A 22,839-nucleotide genomic window follows, 5' to 3' on the forward strand; every position below is an offset into this window, starting at 1 on the left:
CTGTATACCTATTGCATATCTATTCCCCAACCAAGTTATAAACCTCTTGAAAGCAAATGTCCTGTTAATTCATCTTTATTTTCCTTGATGACTTTAGTGATCAATAAATATTTATTGAATTTAAATGATTTCTTATCCCCTTGTGTCCATATTTCAACAAATTCAAAGTTTCCATAGAAAATTTTGACTGTAGCTTAATAAATGCCCAACCATGTTGTACACGTTTGATAACCTTAAGACAGAAAACGACAGGACAAATTTATGAGAGTGCATAAAATTCTTTATTTAGAACAATAAAGTATATGTATATATAATGTAATTTCAAATTCAAACCTGTATAAAAAAGGGTTGGGACATACACCTATTTTAAAAAGTACACATACAGTATATACACATACACATCACATTTTACAACCTTTTTTATTTAATTAAATTTCAGTCATAATAAAACTATTTAGAATAGTGTTGACATACATTTACATTATTATATGCAAACTCCAATCTATGGCTGAACTAAGGATATATCTGTGCATCCATCTAAATTAATACTTTTCAAGTCCATTGTTTTAAAAAATTGGTGGCAAGTGGACACCATAATCACATATTAATCCTTAGCACATAGGACAATAGAATATTTTGATTGGAAAATTATATTTAGTGAGTCTTGCAGCTCAGAAATCAAGTATTGGAAAACGGTGTGGTTTTTAGTTTAAACAATTATTATCTTAATTTTATTGTTAAAAACCTCATAAGGATGTAGTTAGAGATGGCAGTTATAAATAAATTTACAATGCTTAGCAAACATTTCAGGATCACAAATATCCATTTTAGCATGAATTATTTCTTAAAAAAAATACAACCTTGTTGTGAAATGAAAGTACCATTAGCTTATTTTTACAAACAAAAACATTTCAAGACTAGTTAATGGAAAGCAGCAACACTATGAACTGTGTGATCAAATTCCACAAATTAACTAATTAGAGTTGCAATCTGAATGGTTTTATTTTAAAGCCAATTTCAAAATAATACTGTTTCAAAGATAAGCTGGCTTACTTTAGAATTCTTATCCCACTTTCAAATTTTAAAGTGTAATTAATGAATTACTCCTTTATAAATTGGTTCCAAAATACCTTTCGGCATTAAAAAAATTCATGAGCATTTTACATTTTCTGCTGTTAGTTTTCAATAAAATGAGAAGATTTAAATGCTCACTTTGGTGTACTTCCAAATGCTACATACATCTTATAGTTTCTCATCCTGACTAATATGACTAAAATGTACTACTGGTTTTCATTCTTGGGAGGTGATCCAAAATGTTGATTTAAGCAAAGGAAAAAGCCATCTCGTGTAAATGGTGATCCAGTTCACCCTACTTGAGACTGAATTTCACCTTACTAATGGACACTATTTACACTAGAAACAGGAACAGCAATGACTTTTTATGGTCAAGATACTTATTCACAGAGTCCAGAGTTGGGATATTTTGTATGGGTTAGTTTCAATTCTATTTTATCTCGTCAGTCATATTGCAATAGGACTCACCGTAAGGCGTGGTTTCTTAGTTTATCATATAGATAAATAAAAAATTGAGATTCAAAGAGGAGAGGCGAGTTACCACATCAGTTAATGACAGAGTGGAAGCTCTGGAGGATCTTTTGCAACATCCATCCCACCACGCCAAAATGCCTTTTAGAAGAATATAGTTTTAAAATATACAGAATGCCTAAAAGCCCCAAACTGGAATTACATTTTGAAGCAAAAACTTGGCTGCAGTAAAACATTTTTAAATATCCATGATTTCTGAATGAATTTTTCTCTTTATTTATAACTTCAGTTGAATTAGAGGAGCAAAATGTGGCCCAAAGTTTCTCCAAAGTACTTAAAAGCTCAATGAAATGTATTTCATTCTTACTAAAAGCAAATACTTCATTAAGTTTGCATAATTTTTCCGAATTTTCAATTTTTCACATACTTTTTAAGAGAATAGGCTACTTATACTATTATTGTATTGAAAAATATCAATTTGTCTCTGACTCATTAAAATGTGGCAGTGTGGTAAGCACATTAAATTACAATACAAAATCCAGGAACACTTCATTATCACTGGGCAGGCACCATTTATCATAAAGCCATTTTTTAAATAGACTTGGTTTCTACCAAGGAGGTGCAAAGCCTTCAGTATCGTTAAGAATCTACAGGCTTCTAAGATCATTTTAAAAGGTAATTTTGAAACATTATAAGATGGAACTATTAGAAACATGGCACCAACTGAAAAGGCGATTTCGTGGTTTACTATCTCAGCGGTGAGTTTTCCATGATTTATGAAGAAGGATATTCAGAACACATCTGGGATAAAATAAGCAAAGATAAATATATATTTTATCTCAAAGCAGAAATGACACAGTTAATGTCCAAGCAGCTAGCATCCAAAATAATGTTCATCATTTTTCTATTGTTCATGCATTTTATTAAACTTTAGTGTTTTAAAAATTGGCAATCCATGTAACTTTCAATGGACCAATATGTTTAATAGGAAGAACACATCTCTCCTCTCCTACCGTGTCAGATTTAATAATTTGCTGAATTTATTTAACTCTATTGATTAAGACCATGTCCTTGAGTGTTAAAACCCAGCTACTAGGTTTGAGGACAAAGGTACATTTATTATACTCTCAAGCACATTAAGCAGCATTTTCATATGCTCAAGCAAACTGAAACCATTGGTTAAATAAATCAAACTACTAGATTGAGAAGTATCTACTATTCTCAATCTACACACAACCTATACACATAACTCATATTAATCTATATCTGTTTTCCTGAAAACAGTTCAATGCCACACACTGAGACATGACCTATCAGCAATTAAATTGATGTTTGGTTTTATTACTAATCAAGTGTACCATGGGATATCTGAGGGCCTGAACACCGTAACAAAGTTTCTCAAAGCACCTGGGTTATATCTTAGAGAAATTATCCGTATTTAAGGAACCACAGCATGTTAGAGAAGAAAGGGACTGTAGGAATCATCTGGGCTCTTTGGTACAGAAAAGAGCAAAGGCCACTTACTGGAGTTGTATCTGGATTAGCTTTGAACATAAGCTAAAATCCAAATATATTAGAAATTCTTGGATTTTTGAAATGAAAGGAAAGCTAGCAATTAGTTTTTCATGCCCTTTTGTATCACTACATTGAAAACTGTCATCTTATGGTTGTAGAACATGGCAATAATGTTATCACAAAGGTTAAGTTAGAATGGAAAGCTTTGGATTCCTTTATGTGTATGTTCAAGACATGCTAAAAGGACCTTCATCAAAGTAAACCATAAGAAATCATTGTTTGACTTTAGTCAGATGTTTTCTTGACTATAAAAAAATTGGCAAGGGATAGTCACATAATGTCTTACAAGTTCTAGTTTAAAAGCACAATGTCCATCTTGGGAATTCCTGCCAAATTCACTCTTAATATGACAAACACTGTCACACATTTTAAATAGCAAACTGACATGCATAACTACATAAAGCTTTCTTTTAATTTTTAATTCATAAACCTTAATGAATATAGAGGGCCTGATTTTAAATAAATGGATCCTTTAAACAGATAATGGTGATTATGCTATAAATAACTAAAGTTTCCTGATTCCTTGCATTCCAAGTAACCTAGTTTTCAACACCCATATTAACACGTGGGCGTGGTTTTCTAACCTTAGATATTAAATATCATAATTTATTTTTATTCTCTCCCAGGGTGGAAATTGAAAATGGGACCATCTTACATTCAGCATTTTCTCCTAAGTCCCTTTACATAGCTCTGTAATAGTTGTAGAATATAAACATGTCATAACATATTTTGCAAACACAATTTATACACTCTATAGTGGTCAAGGGAAAAGGCAGACCTTTCCAGGGGTGCCAGTGTCCTCCTCAGCAGATTGTTCTGCTGTTCAGTGTTCTTAACTTCTTCCTGCAATGGCTCTTTTGGAGAGTCTCCCCTCTGCCAATGCATAATTCAGTACTGGCTCCCTGCATGGATGGAACCAGGCAACCGTTTACATGTGTTTGGCGGGATATGGGTGAGCATGGTTTACATCAAGAAGAGATCAAAATCAGACCCATATAACTAATCAGCAACTATAAACTAACATGTTGCCAACTCCAATCACAGCTCCCACTGCTTTCTACACTGTACAGTGGCTGATGCTACTGAGTTTTACACTTTTTTTCCCAGATCCCTTTGAGAAAAATTGTTACCGCTACTATCCAGGCTGAAATCTACTTGCAGAGACCAGGATAACTACAGGCTGCAGTTTGTAGCTGAAGAATAAAGCTAGGTGTTTTTTCAGCATTTAGACATTTCTGGAGCCATGCAAATGGTGCATGCAGTCTGAGACACGTGCTTTTCTTCCAACATCAGCTGCAAGTTCTAAATGAGACCCAAGTCCCGCAGGTCCTTAAAATAGAGTCCTGCTCCATGCAAGTTCTTCTTTATAGATGATTAATTCAGTGCCAGTTTCACAGTAAAACATTCTGTTCCAATTTCTGAATCATCCATATAAAGTCATGGGTAGCAAGAACGGATAAAGATGTGGTCTGTCACTCCAGACAGAATATGAATTTGTTTAAAGCTGCTTCATTTATGAAGCAAACATGAACTGTTACCAGCCTAGAAAGGAAAAGAAGAGAGATTATGGTATATCTGCCTTCTGCCTTTTTTCAAAATCTCAGTAGCTGAAATTGTGATCATAATCACAGAAAGAGTAACAGATTTACAATGTATGCTTCACTTACATAGCATAAAAGAACTTGATAAATGTTTTCTTACATGCAGTGATCAGTCTTTTTCTATGATCTCCTTGATAACACATTATCTGAAACAATCTTATGTATTGTTATCTATGTTCTCCCATTAAAATGTAAGCTCCATGAGGGCAGGGAGCTTCTCTATCTCTTTTACTGCTGTACCTCCACTCTTATAACAATGCCTGGCACTTAATAGACACTCAATAAATATTTCACCCTTTGACTTTCATACCTTCTGACATTCTACCAATGATCTCAATTTGTGATAAGATAATTATCAAAATAGCTTTGAGTTTATCTAGCAAGGCTATAAAATGTAGTAGACAGGCATGAAGGGAGAAGGATTGATGAACAAGGAAGTGTCTGGAGAGTGGAGACTAGAGAAGTGGAGATACATAGAGTAGCATGAAAGAGATCCATAGGACGGGTGGAGAAGCTGGCCAATGGCCACCAACAAGTAGTAGCCTCACATGGACACTGAGCTGCTCTAGAATCTTGACTGTCTAGTTAGGTTCTAGCAATCATTTCTACCAGCTGAGGAAATAGCAGCAGAAATACTACTAGCCAAAAAAAGAAAGACTGAAATCCTGGCACTACATGCCAACAAAGCCTCTGGGGAAGGTTCACTTGGCCTCAGCACAGCCTGTTGTACTTGTTGAAGCATGAAAGCCATATTTTGTTTTAGTTCTTTAGTACTTCTGTTAAACTACTAAGCTTTCAGATGTTTCAGCTTTCCAGTTAAGTATTTGTACTTCCTTTTCTACTTTTAAAAAATATAGTTGGGGAGGGATAACATGGGGAGAAATGCCAGATATAGCTGAGGGGGAGGAGGGCAGCAAACCACATTGCCATGTATGTACCTATGCAACAATCCTGCATGTTCTTCACATGTACCTCAAAACCTAAAATGCAATAAAATATACATATTAAAATATATAGATAGATAGATAGATAGATAGTATCATCATCCCACCTTCAATCACAGTCTCTAAACAAACATGTTTGCATTTCTCTTCTCTGCTCAATCTCTTTTATGACTTTTGTCCATGTTTATCAACCCAGCATCACAAATCACTGTTTTTAAAGTATTGAGATCATTACACAGAGTAGCCATAAAATTCCATAGTGTGAGTAATAAAAACTGCAATATTTTTCCAGTCTCTCTAAATGTCATATATTAAAAAGTGTCTTATACAACAATTTACCAGAGAACTCTAGAAGCTAGACAACCTGTATTTAGGAAATTGGAATTAAATCTATAACAAAAATTAAGAGATATTAAAACTTCAAAAATCCAAAATATATAGAAGGTATTTTAAAAGCATGGTTAGAAAGCAAAAGGGAATCACAAAAAGCAAAATAATATATTTTTTAGAGGTATGAATAACTTGAAACATAAAGCTTAATGTAGAGAATTAAATGTAGGATGGGCGTGGTGGTTCACACCTGTAATCCCAGCACTTTACAAGGCTGAGGTAGGTGAATCACCTGAGGTCAGGAGTTCGAGACCAGCTTGGCCAATGTGGTGAAACCCTGTCTCTACTAAAAATCCAAAAATTAGTTGGGCACGGTGGTGCACACCTGTAATCCCAGTTACTTGGGAGGCTGAGGCACAAGATCACTTCAACCCAGGAGGCGGAGGTTGCAGTGAGTTGAGATCATACCACTGCACTCCAGCCTGGCCTGCAGACCAAGACTCTGTCTCAAAACAAGAGAGGGGAGAGAAAAAGAGGGGGGGGGGAGAGAGAGAGAGAGAGAGAGAGAGGGAAATTAGAGAGAGAGAGAGAAAATTAAATGTAGAGAAGCAAGATTGAAAATCTATTTTTGATTCTGTCTTCCATCCCTGGGTCACTTGGCAAAGAAAATAAACTTAAAGACTGACACCTGTTTTCCCATAGAACAAAACTACAATTTTTTATAATGATACCCAGGATTCTTGAAAGAACCCACATGAAATAAGAAGAGTAAATATCATTGACTCTCATTACATATGAAAAACCAGAGTTTACAAGACATGAAATGACAGAAACTCATCTAGTATTCTATGTCAAAGAGTCAAGGCTTGAACCCAGGCCAAATCCCTTCTAATCATCTGCTTTACAATGTGTCTACAGAAACAAAACTCCTAAAGCTTTGGAAAGTCTTAGGAAATATCTGGTAGAGAATCATACATCTTGCTATTTATTTGGTAACCAACCATTCCCAAGACTTGGGGCCTAAATTTCCAAGCTTGACTTGAGTTTGTCCTTTATTTCAATTCTAAGATTTGTTTTCTTCTCCCTTAGCTCAGATATACAGGAAATTTTGTTTGTGTTTCTTTAGTGAACCTCTCCATAATCAAACCCATGCTATTTACTATCAACCACACTGGGCTTTTTCTGTGACTAAGCAATTTTTCTTTCAAGGTCTCAAAATAAGATTCTTTGCAGATGACTGTCAAATGGCAAATCTATTCTTTCCAGGCCTGACCGTTATCTAAGGTTCCAATCTAACATATTTGGCCACTGATCAGTTTCAATAATATTTACCACAACTACTTGTCCTGATTTCCCATTTCCCGTTAATGCCACTGCACTGTGGTAAGTCCCATTGTCTCCAAATCGTTCTTGAGTTCTGCCTGTGATGCCAAGCCTCATGCCCCATTAGTAACCAGGATTTGTTGATTCTTTTATTGCAATGCCTTCAAATGGTTTATGCTTTCTTATTTCCTGGCCATGATGGTAACTCAGTTGTCATTTCTCTCACATCTTATTTGAAGACTGGCCTTTTAAGTGGACTTCCTTTCTCTAGCTAACCACTCCTGTATATCTCTGGCCATACTGACACCCAGTTAGTTTTTCCACACCTCTGCTAAGATTGTCACCCACATCTTTCCTACACCATTTTCTCCCAATAGCTCCTTATGTGACACAAGGCATGTAAGCTCTGTTCGTGGATTTCAAATCCTTTTTCAAACTGATGTTCACCCATTCTTCTCAGCATTTTAACTTTTTTTTTTTTTTTTTGAGACGGAGTTTCGCTCTTGTTACCCAGGCTGGAGTGCAATGGCGCGATTGTGACTTCCACTGGAGTCCAACTGTCCAAACTAACCCTTGAACATAGTTTATACTTTGGGACCTTCCTGACTTAGTTTATGCCATGTGCTCAGTACAGATGCCACCTCCATCACTTACAAAGTGAAGTCTTTCTCCTATTGTTAGTGATTTCTCTCTCCTTTCAAAAACAGGCAGTTGTATTTGAGTGTGCCCAATTCTAAGATGCCATCCATGCCAGTATCTAAAACAGTGTTGAATTCACATCTTGTACAACCATATGCAGGGGCCTGGACTTTGATCAAAGTAACCTTGTAAACTTTTAGTTTACTTTTAAAAATGGGTTATTATATATATGTCTGATTTCCTTTTGTAGGCTATTAACAATTTGAGGACACAACAAGGTTTTATTAAGCATTGCATCCATCGATTCACCTACTAGAGTTTGTTGGAATCACATTTGTAGGAAGAGTAAAGAGCAAAAGTTTCCCATAATGTATTAACATAAATAAAGCTTTTAATGTAATGTATCTGTTTTATTTATTTCTCTTAATCTTTGCTATACACAATCAAAAATGAAAAAGTTTTTTGTAGGATGCTACTGTGGATACTTGCCATAAGCTAAGTGACCAAGTAGATTTTTAACTTTTCACATAGCTGTTCTCATACATGGTGTCAAATAAACAAAACTTCAGTTAAGTTTTCATTTTTTTTGTTTTTGATACCAGGTCTTGCTCCATCACCCAGGTTGGAGTACAGTGCTGTGATCATGGCTTACTGCAGCCTCAACCTCTTGGGTTCAGTCAATCCTCCTGCCTCAGCCTCCTCAGTAGCTGGGACACACCACTATGGCCAGCCAATGTTTAAATTATTTGTAGAGATGGGGTCTCCCTATGTTGCTATGTTGCCCAGGCTGGTCTCAAACTCCTGGGCTCAAGTGATCCTCCCGGCTCAGCCCTACAAAGTACTGGGATTACAGGTGTGAGTCACCGCTCCTGGCCTATTTTTTCCTACGTGCAACTTTTATCGTTGTTGTTTCTAGTTCATTACATTCCTTCTACATTTGTTCTTTGTATTTAAGATATTAAACCTTATTTCTTTTCATTTCCCAATTATAGGGTATTTCCTTCAGAGAACTAGCCCATATGTTCTCTATTCTAGTGTTCCAATATTTGTCGTGATTTAATTTGTTTTAGTTAGTGAAACTTCCCTTTCAGGGAGAAATCCTTGCCATAAACCTACGTCATTTCTTGTATTTTCCCCTACCTTACTAACAAATAAAATGATTGAAATCCGTATCTATTTTTTAAAGGTATAATTGCAACTCCACATTTTATTTCTATCTTGGTATTTTTTTTTCCTACAGTTATTCTTATTTTTTAGAAGATTTTCTCTCCTACCCCATCATAGTTTGTTCTCCCAAACCTTCCCTCTACTATACCCTTACCTAGGAAATAGACTTAAGACTTCCTTGGAGGGTTTTCCATCTCTGTTAGTATGAGGCCAAATGTAAGGCTTTACTTCATATAATAGGTGTCAATAGATTATTACAAATGATACATACACATTTTTACTTTGAGGTTTTCAGATTATTGATGATGAGCTGGCTCTTTTCTCCCTCTTTCCTACTTTTCCCTCAGCATTTGAATTCTTATGTACTCATACACATATGCAAGTTCATTTCTGTTTTCATCTCTATAAATTTTATTCTCATATTATTGTAATTCTCTGAGATATTCATTCATCTTAAATTAATAAATGATTAACTTATTTGACAAATAGTTACTCATCATTTATATATGCATAGTATAAGTGACACTGTTTAGTGGGGCTCCAAAATTACATTAAGAAAAAATAAAATCCTGCCCTCTAAGGGCTTATGGTTTTGAAAAGAGCACAAAATGTTCATTTAAGTGACTGTGATGTCCTACCAAGGGTCATATGAAATCTATTTAGAGGGCTACAAATAGTGATTATTTTCATTTGGGAAGTCAGCTTTTTGTAGATAGTAGTATGTGACCTGAGCCTTGGAGGAGCTTTGCAGAGATGATGAGTAAGGTACTTTACGAAAGAGAATGAGTCATGTTTTTCATTCATTCTGCTATCTATTTCTCATCGACTACTCATTAAGTGTGCTGGGGTTTTTTTTCCGAACAATTCTGGCTTCATTAACCTGGCCAATGTGATTTATTTTATATATGAGTAAATAATTCATACCTTAAGAAAAATAATTTATTACTTAATTTCCCATATGATCATATTCCCTCTTGATATGCATACCTTGCTGTCCCATTAATCCAAACCAGCAAATTAAACACACACATTCCCACACAAGATAAAAACAAACCCTGCTTCAGAAGAACAATCTTCTTTGCCATTTGCTTAAACTTTCATTTAGGGCTGAGTCACTCACTCAGTCTCTCATTCAACAAACATTTATAAAGAGCCAACAATACATAGGCAACAAGTTAGGTGTTGAGGGCACAGCAAGAAACAGAAAGACCCAGCTCTTGTTTTGGAATGCTAATTGACTATTCGACACATGCACAAGTTGTTTGACTATGGTTACTTTAAAATACCATCTTTTTTCCTCCTAAACCAGTCGCCTGAGTTTCCTCATCCTAATCTACTCCCAAATGTCATGGGACGAATACCACAATTAAAACCACATGATTAAAGACCTGTGTGCCAAAACATGATCCTAGCAATGCAATCCAAAACCAAACAACAGAGGACATTACTTGAGCATCTGAGCACTTAAGACTCAATTAACCATTTAATGTGTGGTTTGTGGATGCCTGGCTTGAGAAAACTAAAATGGCTGTCAAGAAGAACAGGGGAGAAAAAAAGTGAAGCTCATTTTGTGATTGAAAGGCAGAGAAATGAATATCTAGGAAAAAGCATGGTTTCAGCTTGGGAAATATTGCTCCAGAAAATAAAATGGTCAAGCAAAGGGTCTATCCATTTACATTATTGGACAGGAAGAATGAACCGAGAAAGAAGTGGCAATGGGTAGCAGAAAAAAGAGGGTGCTATTCATGCTTTGGACATGTTTATCAAGAGTATGATTGAAGGTAAAAGTGACAGTGTATAGAATAACAGTATTAAAGTGTTAGAGAAATGTGCGACATAATTATGTTATCTTGAGTTGTTAAAAGAATGTTGTTATATAACAAAATTAAGCTCATTCAGGAGGCAAGACGCTTTATGACTCAGCTCCATTGAAGAAGATTCAGTCTAGAGATAAATCTCTGAATCTGGGATGGGTCTTAAAGCTGGAAGGGCAGTGACCTGCATGGTAAAAGAAGAACTCACCACAGATTATCTAGGTAATAAAGAGGAGAGTAAATAATCCTTTGACAAGGAGGGAGTGCACGGAAGAATTGAGGAATTAGAAAAGAATACTCTCAGTGGCATGAGAATATTCACATGCCACTGTGGTGAATGCACTCAGGATTTCATGACAGTAACAAAAATAACAGCCAGTTAGTAGAAGCAAAAGTTAGGGAGAGCATGAATCAATACAGATCAAATTAATGCAGCTCTGGGTGTTCCCACAACAGTATCTACAGCAAGGGAGCAGACCATGTAGGCAGGACAGGAGATACTGATCACCAGTAGCTTCTAGCCATGTCTTACTCTCCTTTCTCCCACAATCCCTCCACAGAACCACACAATCACAGCCAGTATCTGCCATGTGTTTATGCTCAGGAATCCTGGACTCTGAACTATCATAAAGCATAATTATTACTAGTCATGTGCAAGGTGGCAATTGATTTTGAAAATCTTCCTCTCCTGACTGTAAGATATTTTGATGTTTTCTCTTTTTCTTTAAAATGGCAGGGAAACATTCTGGTTTTCTCTTGTTTCAGCATCTAACACATGGGATACTGTCATGTTATGCTGGTCACACCTAAATAAAATTGATTCTATATATATTTTATTCTATCACTACTATTTTATTTTAGCCCTAATTTGCTATATTCTCCTTGTCTAATTAATTTTTCTGGCCTCAAAAACAGTCCAAGTAAACTTACAATTGTTAATTTTTTGTGTATCTCCCATACAAGATGAATCCAGTAGAAAGGACAAACACTGCTTACCTTTCAAAACTTGAGAATAAGCAGTGAATTAGATATGCACATTTCAATTACATAACAACTTCAGCCAACATACTCTCAACTGCATGATCTAGAAGACTTACTAATGAAGTTTGTTTCTAAATTCTGGCATCTCAGTTACCGTATAGTTCTTGCTAAATATTTCAGCTTGAATTTTAAAAACTTACCAATGTACGAAAGTAACAGTGTTGATACAAGCCATTACACTTCTTGAAATTCTCTCTCTTTCTCTTGCAACATGCTGAAAAACAATAAGAAAAAAATGCTTATTTTCTCTTGATCAGGGATTCTGAGGTACACAATGATCTAGGCATTGTAAAAGGCAGCTTTCTGTAAATACAGTTGCAAAAGATTGCAAAATTGAATGGGAAGTTTACCTTCTTATTACTATAGGGAACAGAGAAGACCTCATTTGTCTCAAGGTAGTCTTTCCAAGTACTTAAAATTTCTCTCGATATATATGTATATATACATACCAAACATACTTATATGCATTTCATATGTGTCTGGGTATACAGGCATGACATGAGAGAAAGCAACACACCAAATGAAAATTATAATCAAAATTAAGGGAAAATATGAATGCTGGGCAGTATGGGGTAAGGTGAAAGAGTAACGAGAGCCAGCTACAGTGAATGGAAAGTCATCTTACAACAAAGTTGGTATTTGGCTTTAGAGAAAACAATGAGTATGCTGAGAAAAGTTACAGGCTCTGAAAGCCAGAGTAAAATAAGAGATAAATTAGATATGCAAGAGAAAATCACTGCATGTATTTTAAATAAGAAGTGACACTATGAACCAGGGTTTACAGAAGAGTATAACTAAAGATAGAGTTTAGAAGTGCTAAACAAAAGATCGGTGGCAGCAACTCATGAGATTATAAAGATGCCAGTGATGATAATGCTTACTATCAAAAGAACTAAGCTTAGGAAGAGGCTTCGAGAGCTGAATCAGTATGTTCTGATAAAAGTGTGGAAAAGAAAGAACATGAGCAAATGTGTCTCCAGAGCTCCATAACTAGGAGTCTGAGAAGATTCTGCCGCCTTACTAAAATAAGAAAGGAGAGCTAACTCCTTTCATATGCTAAGAACGGTCATGAAGAAAATTATGTGACGATATTCTACAGGTAAATGGAGATGCAGGATTGCAGAGAGAGTGAGAGGTCAGAGTTGGAACTCACTGGTTAGGAGCTACTGTCATGAGTGAAGGACTTCTTAAAGACATTATGAGCATGTACACAGTGTGTGAAGTGGCAATGCCATGCTTGCTTAGGTGCACATTTAGCAAAACAAAATACCTTATCTCATTATCCTCTTCATTAATTTGTATATTTTCAACTGTCCTTGTAAGACTTGGTTGTCTCTTCTGAGAAAAGAAGAAAGTCACATAAAATGATCAATGAATGGTCTGATATTTAAGAGGTAAGTGGTCTCCACTTTTATCTTTTATGTCAATAACTCCAATAACAATTTTTTAGCATGTAGCATGCAAAATATTTTTGTAATAAAGGATTGTGAAAGCTGCATGGTATTATCAACTCAACATTTTTAGGATGTTGGGGGCTAAGGAGTAATAAGGAAACTGACATTTAAACAGTAATCACATTCAAAAGAAATTTCAAGAAGCTGAATCACAATGATTTTTGTGCATTTTAAAATTTTAGACAGGCTTAAATAAGAAGAGAACAAAGGAGTAGAAATCTAACATAGCAGATAATACAAATGACATTTCTATTTGTCTTTTACGTGCATCATATGATTTTTGGCAGATCTTCTGTTTCATATTTAGTTCAGGCTATTAACATCAGTTCCTAATTCTTAAGTGTGAATTATCAGCTAGAGGGATTGTCTCCAGACATAATGAGAAATAGGGAAACTTTCTAAAATTTAAATTTTGTTTAGATTATAAGAAAAGGTAGAATTTATTGTTTCTTAAAGAATCATTTCTTGAGAAAAAATTGTTAATAATTTATGTAAACATAGTATATTTAAAAAACAAAAAAGGAATAGCAACACTTACCTTCCAGTATAAGGCTCCAAAAGCAAAGCCAATTATAAGAGAAAAGAATGCTGGCAATGCCATGGCTGCCCAGTGTAGGCCAGTGTCTCCAGGGGGATTTTTGGCCTTTCCTGTAATTTAAAGAACATGGTGATGAATACAGCATATCCATCCTAGAAGTTTTGCTGTTATGCTGTGGTTGTTTTTAACTGTATTCATAACATTTTCTGGACCTGTATCGGTTTAAAGTATTCAAAAGATTGATTTTTCTGCTGAATATTGCTTTTGCAAGGCAATATAAGTCCATGTAGTCTCCAAGAGATGAATGCATTAAAAAAAGAAAGAAATCACAGAGGCAGAAGAGCTCTGGCTTGGGTAATGCTGACACATGTGGAACTAAGACTTGATATATTTCTGGGGGGAAAATGATTTATACTATCAAGCTAATCTTTCTCCCATGCCTTTATCTTCTAAAGTCTTTTTGCGTTCTCACTCTTGACAGCTTGCTCAGAAATTTTAAATATGACATTTTATAACCTGGATCAAGATCTGTATGCATTCAGCTATGTTTGGACTGTTGAAAATATTAAATAATTGTATGTGCACTGTTGTTATGGTATTTTTAGGTACCTTATGCTTAGAATCATGGCTGTTTCCTCATTCGTATCTTCAATATACATTTAATGAGTGCCAGTGTGCAATGGACTAAGCATTTGAACTTTTAATGTTGGAAAGCTTAAGACTAACACTAAGGGGAATGGTTGAGGGCACCAGTGTTGCCCCATTCTAAGTCTAAATAAGAAACTTAATGAGAGAGAACACATATGGAATTGGCTTGAGACACCTTTCTTGATCCTGCCTGGCTCTTCCATGAGAAGCAAAATGATTCATGAACTTAATCTGGGTGTGGTGGCTCACACATGTAATCCCAGCACTTTGGGAGGCCTAGGCCGGCAGATCATCTGAGATCCAGAGATCAAGAGCAGCCTGGCCAACATAGTGAAATCCCGACTCCACTAAAAATACAAAAATTAGCTGGGTATAGTGGCCCACACCTGTAATCCCAGCTACTCCAGAGGCCGAGGCTGGAGAATTGCATAAACCCAGGAGGTGGAGATCATACTGAGCTGAGATCACATGACTGCACTCCAGCCTGGGGAACAGAGCAAGACTCCATCTTAAAAAAAAAAATGCAGAATGATTCATGAATTAAATAAACAAAACACATCTCCCACAAGGATCTCTTTCTCCCAACATGAAACTTATTTTGACAGATTTTCCTATGTATCTATACCTATTTAACATACAAAGTACCTAGAGTATATAATATAAAATAACTGATCTACCATGTATATTTCAACATCTTACAGGGAGAAATTAATTCATAAATTTAACCTGATAAGTCAGAAACAGATTTTATCTACTATGGTAAGGACAGGAACTGTCCATTCCTCTATCATATGTGAACTGAGAGCAGAAAATTGCCTCATCCTATGATTGCTGTGTTTCCAAGGAGACTCTAATGATGGGATATATGCATGTGTGCTCACTGTGTGTGTGTGTGTGTGCACGTGTGTGTGTATTTGTGTGTATGTGTGTGTTGTGGGAGGAGACAGTGAGAGATGGACAGTAAGGGGCTGGTGATCCCCAGGTAGAGAGTTGTCAGAAGTAGGGTTGTCCATTCACATAACCATGAATTTCCTCCTTAGGATTCCCCCTCCTGGCCCACCCCACATCCTGTAGCCCCACGGGAAATATGTGTCAGCATCTCGAGTTGGAGCTCATTGTGAATTTTCTCACCAAAATAAATCTGAGTTATAAAATGGGATTTGGTATAATTGAACTACTATCATTACAATAACAGAGCTATTTTTAAGGATTACATAAGATTATGTGGACTAGCTTGGGATCTATAAAAATGTTCTCTATATGAAATAGATTCAGGATTACAAACAATTCCTACCATTTAAGGAATGTTAATAAAACTATTTATAAATAAATCATTTGGCTGTTTGTGGTTCTCTTTGAACCACCTTGACTGCTGTGACCCCCATTATCTATTGGGATTGCTGGTATGTAATTACGATAGATTTACTAGGTGACCTCCTTGAGGGGCCCTAACCAATGTATACAGAGAGAAAAAAGAAATAAATTAAGATTTTTCTCCCTAAAACCCAATGGAAAACTCTAATTAGCTAGGAAGATGCCATGGAGAACTCCACTATCTATATTGGATCAGCCAGATGCCCTGGGATCAAGGTAGCCAAACACCGTGTTCTTGCTGTTCTATCCAAAGACCAAATCTAAGTCTTGAAATCCACCACACTCAGACCAGAGGAAAGACCAGACTCACAAGCAAAAAGCAGCTTACTAAAGAGTGAGATATTCTGAAATTTGCTACCTAAAACCTTTCTTAGGCAGAAGGATAACATCTAAGGAAGGGGCTTCAAACAAAGCTGTATGGGAGACCTCACTAAGGAAAGCTCAGACTTGTTCTCTGAGAGTGCTGTGATTTTTTAACCATGTTGACAGTTCCATTCCTAAGACTATGAGCCAATACAAAATCCAGGAATCTGACTAAGACACAGCAGCAATCATCCTACAGGAGAGAGGAGGGGAGAGAAACAGCAAAGACTGGGGAGGTGGAGGAGGGACTTAAGGGAAGGGCCCGTAGGTTACTGAGCTTCACCTCCTATAGAGGTCAATGTTACCTCACTTTTTAAATTTCACTTGTTCATGCATAGGGCTTGAGAACCAGGCCTTTGGTCCATCAGGGATACTACTGCCCCTCTTGCAGGCAGACAAAAAGAACTTTATCAGAAGAGATTTGCTTATACCAGGGGACGACTTTTAATACTTTCTACTGCAGCTATCCAGTAGGAATCAATGACCTTTGAACTGTATGCCTCAAGGCCCAAATGGAGGGTATTTGGGAATAAAGCTTAAACTGACAACAAAGTTTTGTTTTTATGCGAAGATTGCCTGCAGAGAACTTGTATGGTGAGGAAGCTCATCTGGACAGGATTTGGGTTATTATCATGTTAATTATATCTTATTACCAAAACTATCCACTGTCCAGAAATCTTGGAAACTGGCTTGTCTCATTTGACTAATAATAACCAACATCTGTAGAAATATAGAACACAAATAACTATGCTGTAATTTTGATGAACTTCTTTTTAGAGTGAGCGTGTTTTGGAGCACAATGCCTGTGACATGGTTATCTTGGTGCTTATGAAACAAGCAAATGGGTATTCCTCCTTGATTCAGATCCAGGGCTCCGTAAAGGTTCAGCATAATTACTAATCCACAGTCTTATTGCATCTCATTATTCTAGTACTTAATGGTGAACTCTTACAAGACATCAGGTATGTCTCCAAGCACATGTGTACTAACTCACTTAAAACTCACAGAAACTCTGTGAAGGAGGTATTATTATCTTCCATTTGACACAAGAGTCAACAGAGTTTAACTTGCCTGGGATATGAGTCCAGGAAGGTTGAGTCAAGACTATTTCTAGAAGATGTGTAAGGTAATGTCAAAGTTAGGATTTCTTTCTTTATAATTTAGATACCATCTCCAAGGATCTCAAACTTAAACATCTTTTAAACATTCTCTTTGTTTATCATAAAGGATATTACTGTTATGCTATAAACGTAATTCCCTTTGGATAACTAGTGGGTTTTTATATTATCCCATTATCCCATGACTCTTCCCTATACACTCACATCTGTATAGTAAGTTTTCATATGCCCTGATCCTCTGACTGACATGGGCAGCTTTTGAGTTATCCCTGAAAACGTATGCTTTCTTCAAATTTCCCTGACCCTTCTCCCAAAAAACAGTCTTACCCCCTTTGTGCTACAACTAAAAACATTTGCATAATTCTATTATGATACATATTATATACTGTACTATGAGTATTTTATTTACATCTTAGAATGTGAGCACCACAAAATCTTGCCTAGTGCATAGGTGTCTAAGTGGCATATTCATGAGTGATATCACCTAGCTAAAAATTGCTGACAATGCAAGACTCAAAATTTTTTAAAAAGGAAGAAAAAAGAAACAATGAACAAAATAAAGGTCTGTCTACTCATCTTGCAATTTAAAAAGTAATCTAAGATTCAGAGGCATGGAATTGAATAGGAATTTTATATTTAGTCTTTTAAAATCAGTAAAAAAGCCTTGTTTACAAACACAATAGTAGCAGACTAGCCTTTCCAACCTAAGTATTTATAATTCTGGACAAATTATGAAGTAACTTTTCAGAAATTAGCCAACAGCAGCACAAATGTGCAATTTATGAGACAAGGAAACCACACTAAGTGAGGCTCATATTTACCCTGGCTTTCTGGCTTTCAGCTCTCCTGTCTGGGGTGCACTTTCAGATTGAAGTGTGGAAGACAGAGTCCAAGCAAGAATCAATGGTCTCACTAAGATAGTCAAGGATTCAAGTTCAGCGCTGCTGATGTGGGGCTGGAGTTTCTAGATCTAGGTTAGTTGGAAGAAGGAAGCTGTGCAGAGAAGGAGCATCAGAAATCTCTAGATGAATCCCCTTAAGTTATTGGTCTACTAATAGACTGTATATGTACCAGTAGAGAAGTCACAAAATGTGACCAAAAAATAAAAATAAATCACCAAAAACCAAACTCGTGGGAAGCTATAATCTTAATAGAGATCCTAGCAGTCACGGAACAATGGGGGACAAAGTTGTTACGACAAGCAATATTGGCGAGATTTTCTGAGCACTTTAGAGGTATCTCAGATATTCCATGCCTTAGGAATAAGGCTACTTTCCCTCATATCCAAGAAAGTTTAAAAACAAGGCTGGTAGAAAAGATAAACCTCATCTGCCAGTATTCGAACCTCCTACCAAAATACAATGCAATAGCCTCTAAAGAAATGCTATAGAATTGGCAAGATAGTCAACAGCATAGAATTCATAATATCCAGCACATATTAAACAATCACTAACTATTTAAAAGGAAATATGACCTCTAATCAGGGAGAAAAATGTCAAAAGACACCAACTCTGAGATGACCTATGTGTTGAAATTAAGAGACAAGACCTTTACAGCAGTTATTATAATTATGTTTAAGGGATAAAAAAGAAAAATTTGTCATAGTAAATATGCAGATGGAAAATCTCAGCAGAGAAATATAAAATACATTTAAAAATTAACTGGACATTCTAAAACACAAAATATAAATTTAAAAATAATTCACTGGATGAAAAATCAGCAGATCAGAGATGGTAGAAGAAAAGGTCAGTGAACTTAAAAGCAGACAAGTAGAAATTACTCAGAAGAACAGAGAGAAAAAAGGATAAATAAATGAGAAAAAAACTTCTGTGACCTGTGATACACTAGCAAACTGGTAACATATATGTGAGTATTATCTCACAATGAGAGAAGAGAGAAAATGGAGAAAAAAAATTTGAAAAAAATTATGGGTAATTTTTCCCCCAATTTTTTTTTTTTTTTTTTTTTTTTTTTTTAGACAGAGTTTCGCTCTCGTTACCCAGGCTGGAGTGCAATGGCGCGATCTCGGCTCACCGCAACCTCCGCCTCCTGGGTTCAGGCAATTCTCCTGCCTCAGCCTCCTGAGTAGCTGGGATTACAGGCACACGCCACCATGCCCAGCTAATTTTTTGTAGTTTTAGTAGAGACGGGGTTTCACCATGTTGACCAGGATGGTCTCGATATCTTGACCTCGTGATCCACCCGCCTCAGCCTCCCAAAGTGCTGGGATTACAGGCGTGAGCCCCCTGGAAAACAAACTCACAGATCCAGAATGCTTGACAAATCTCAAGAAAGATAAATACAAAGAAAATCACTTATAGGCATATTCTAGTCAAACTGTTAAAAAAAAAAATTTTTTTTTTGAAAGAAAGTAGATGAAGAAATGACCCAGTACATACAAGGAAAAAAATAAGACAAATGATGGCTACCTTTTTTTTCTTTCTTTCTTTTTTTTTTTTTTTTTTTTTAAAAAAAAAAATTGCAGGAATACAATATTTTAAAATTTTTAAAAAAAAAAAAAAAAAACCCTGTTTACCCATACTTCAATATCTAGTAAAAAATACCTGCTACATGGAAGACAAAACAAAGACATTTTCCAATTAAAAAGGAAAAGGAATTTGTTGCCAGCAGATCTGTACTATAAGAGATGCTAAAGAATGTTTTTCAGCCTGAAGGAAATTAATTAATACCAAATGGAAACTTGGATTTACAAAAGGGAATGAAGGGCACAGGAAATAATAAATATGCAGGTTAATATAAAAGACAATATATTTTTTCTTCTCTTACTTTAAAATATATATGATAGTTTAAAGCAATAATTTGAACTGTATTGTGTATTGTAGACTGTATTGTGAAATTCATAACTGATGTAGGTATGTTAATAAATGTCAAAGGTGACCCAAAGATGGGTATGGTTGAGTAAAACTATCCTGTTTCAAGGGTCTTGTATTTTTATCTCAAGTGCTACAGTAGTAACTCTAAGTAGAATATTACAAGTTAAGGTGTATACTTTAATTTCCAAAATAACCACAAAGTAATGCAAAGAGGTGCTGTTGAAAAGCCAACAGTAATTAAAATTAAACACTAAAAAAAAAAATTAGCCCAAAATAGCAGTAGAAAGAAGGAACAAAAGATCAATATACAAATGGGACAGATAAAAAACAAGTAAGAAAATGGTAGATTAAAATCCAACTATACCAATGATTTATTGCCTAGAAATAGATGAAATACTCTAATTAACAATCAGAGATACACTAAATAAAATAGGGAAGCCCAAGTGTATATTGTCTACTAGAGATGTACTTTAAAAATAAATACAGTAGACTGAAAATAAAGGAAAGCCAAACGTATGTCATGAAAATAGCAAGCATAAGAAAGGTTTGCTCTACTAATATCAGACAAAATACACTTCAAGACAAAGGGCACTACCAGAGATAATAAGGGATATTTCAGTAAGATTAAAAGGTCAATTAAACAGGAAAGTTATAATAATAATAAATATATAAGCCCATAATAATAAAGCTTCAAAATATATGAAGCAAAAAACCGAAAACCAAAAGGAAAATCAGACAAATCCACAATCAAAAGTAAGTATTTTCAATTCCCTTTCTCAATAATTAATAAAAATTAGACAAGAAGCTTAAGGAAAGGAAGATATAAACAACACTATCAACCACTTTTGCCAAATTTGAGTGCTGCACTCAATAGTTAAATAATATATATAAGATAGTTTCAGTACATTTCAGAAAATTTCAGTACATTTCAAAAAATTATATTCTGATAATAAAATTAATTCATAAACCAGTAATAATAAAATATATAAGAAAACCACAAAATTTTTGACAATTCACTTCTATATTATCCATGAATCAAAGAAGAAATCACAACAATTAACAAATATTTAGGAAAAATAATAAAATCACAACACAAAAATGTGTGAGGTGCAACTAAAGCAGTGCATATAAGAAAATTTATACTTTTAAGTGCTTGTAATTAGCAAAAATGGTTTAAAAATCAGTGATCTAATTTTTCCACTTTGAAAGGCTAGAAAAAGTGGAGTAAATCAAACCCAAAGCAAATAGAAGAAAGGAAATAATAAAGATTAGAAATTAATAAAATGTAAGCAGAGAATTTAAGAAACCAAAACTTGCTTCTTTGAAAATGTTAATAAAATTCATAGTTAGTAAGAAAACCCCTAATTGACTACCACACATACAGGGCCCTAGTCTCTTTTTGAAACTTTTTAGAACTGATATGCTATGTAATTTAGAATTTTATATCTTAGATGATCCTGTCCTGCAAATAATGTGTAATAAATACTATCCCCAGTGAGTTCTGGGTAGCATCCAGTAATCAAATACATTAATATTTCCTTAGAAAAATATATAAATATTCACTTTTTGAAAGATAATTAAAGACTATCAATAGCCTCATCTCAGTTCAGGTCAGGTTTTGGTGGCAAAAAATTCCAAAATAAATAAAAGGTATTTTAGAGGGGTTTTTTTTTTTTTTAAAGATTCTGAATTGTAACAAGGTATTATGAATTACTAATAAAGTGCTTACTTTTTTTCAGATGTAGGTCTTCTAAGTCCCTGAACAAAAGACAGTGCCCCATTTGTAAGTCTTAAGGGATGACTTTTTTAGCTAAGATCACAAGATAATTTTTTTTTTCTTCCTGCACCTTCCATGAGGCTAGAGAGTATTAAGTAAATACAATAACCTTTATAATGACCTTTGCCTGAATTTTAAAAGAAAACTGAGTTCTTGGCAAAAGAGGACAGAAATTTCAGAAAAATAAGCATATTATCCTCAAACATATAATTCTGTAGTAAAATAGCTAAATCAAATTTAGTTATTTCCAAATGCACAACAGTAAATACTGCTATACACAAAACTGAAAATATTTTTGGAATTTTATACAACCAGCATTTGTACACTTAATTTTAAATTTCCATTTTTGTCAGGCACATTCCACACAGAATATATTTTAATGCTTCAACAAAAAGTATAAATCATATTTCTAAAATTAATTATATGTCTTATTTAAAATAATCTTAGCAGAAAATTTATTAGCCTATTTCTCTAAACATTATCTCCAGCTCTAGGGAAATTTAATTCTACAAACTGAAGTCTCAGGAAGACCGTAAAGGAATAACAGTAACAGAACAGTATCAATAGTAATAAATGTAGAAGTTTCCTTAAAAGCCCATGCAATACTCCTATAAGTGCTAATTGGAGCCATGCATGCATTAAATCAGATATATGTACTTACTATTACTGCTACTGCTGTCATTCCTAAGGGAGCTGGCTGCAACAGAGGGTAACATAAATGGTTTTGTGACACTGACTCTGGAATCTAAATAGA

General features: G+C 35.1%; 1 protein-coding gene across 5 annotated transcripts in view; it reads right to left on the reverse strand.

The window, feature by feature from the left end:
- Window positions 1-262: 262 nt before the first annotated feature.
- The window catches only part of KITLG (KIT ligand), an 84,928-nt gene continuing 62,351 nt past the window's right edge, over window positions 263-22,839 (reverse strand). For 3 of the 5 annotated variants that reach the window (XM_032297201.1, XM_032297185.1, XM_032297217.1), the window contains 5 exons: window positions 22,747-22,830; window positions 13,972-14,081; window positions 13,250-13,317; window positions 12,120-12,193; window positions 1,961-4,662 (listed from right to left, as the gene is read on the reverse strand). In XM_032297201.1, the coding sequence (XP_032153092.1) occupies window positions 12,154-12,193; window positions 13,250-13,317; window positions 13,972-14,081; window positions 22,747-22,830 (302 nt within the window). In that variant the 3' untranslated portion in view covers window positions 1,961-4,662; window positions 12,120-12,153. Of the gene's footprint in view, window positions 4,663-12,119; window positions 12,194-13,249; window positions 13,318-13,971; window positions 14,082-22,746; window positions 22,831-22,839 lie in introns of all 5 variants that reach the window. The other 2 variants (XM_032297195.1, XM_032297208.1) reach the window with 2 other exon arrangements.

Source organism: Sapajus apella, unplaced genomic scaffold, assembly GCF_009761245.1.
Source record: "Sapajus apella isolate SASKATOON/1434 unplaced genomic scaffold, GSC_monkey_1.0 scaffold2, whole genome shotgun sequence".
NCBI lineage: Eukaryota > Metazoa > Chordata > Mammalia > Primates > Cebidae > Sapajus > Sapajus apella.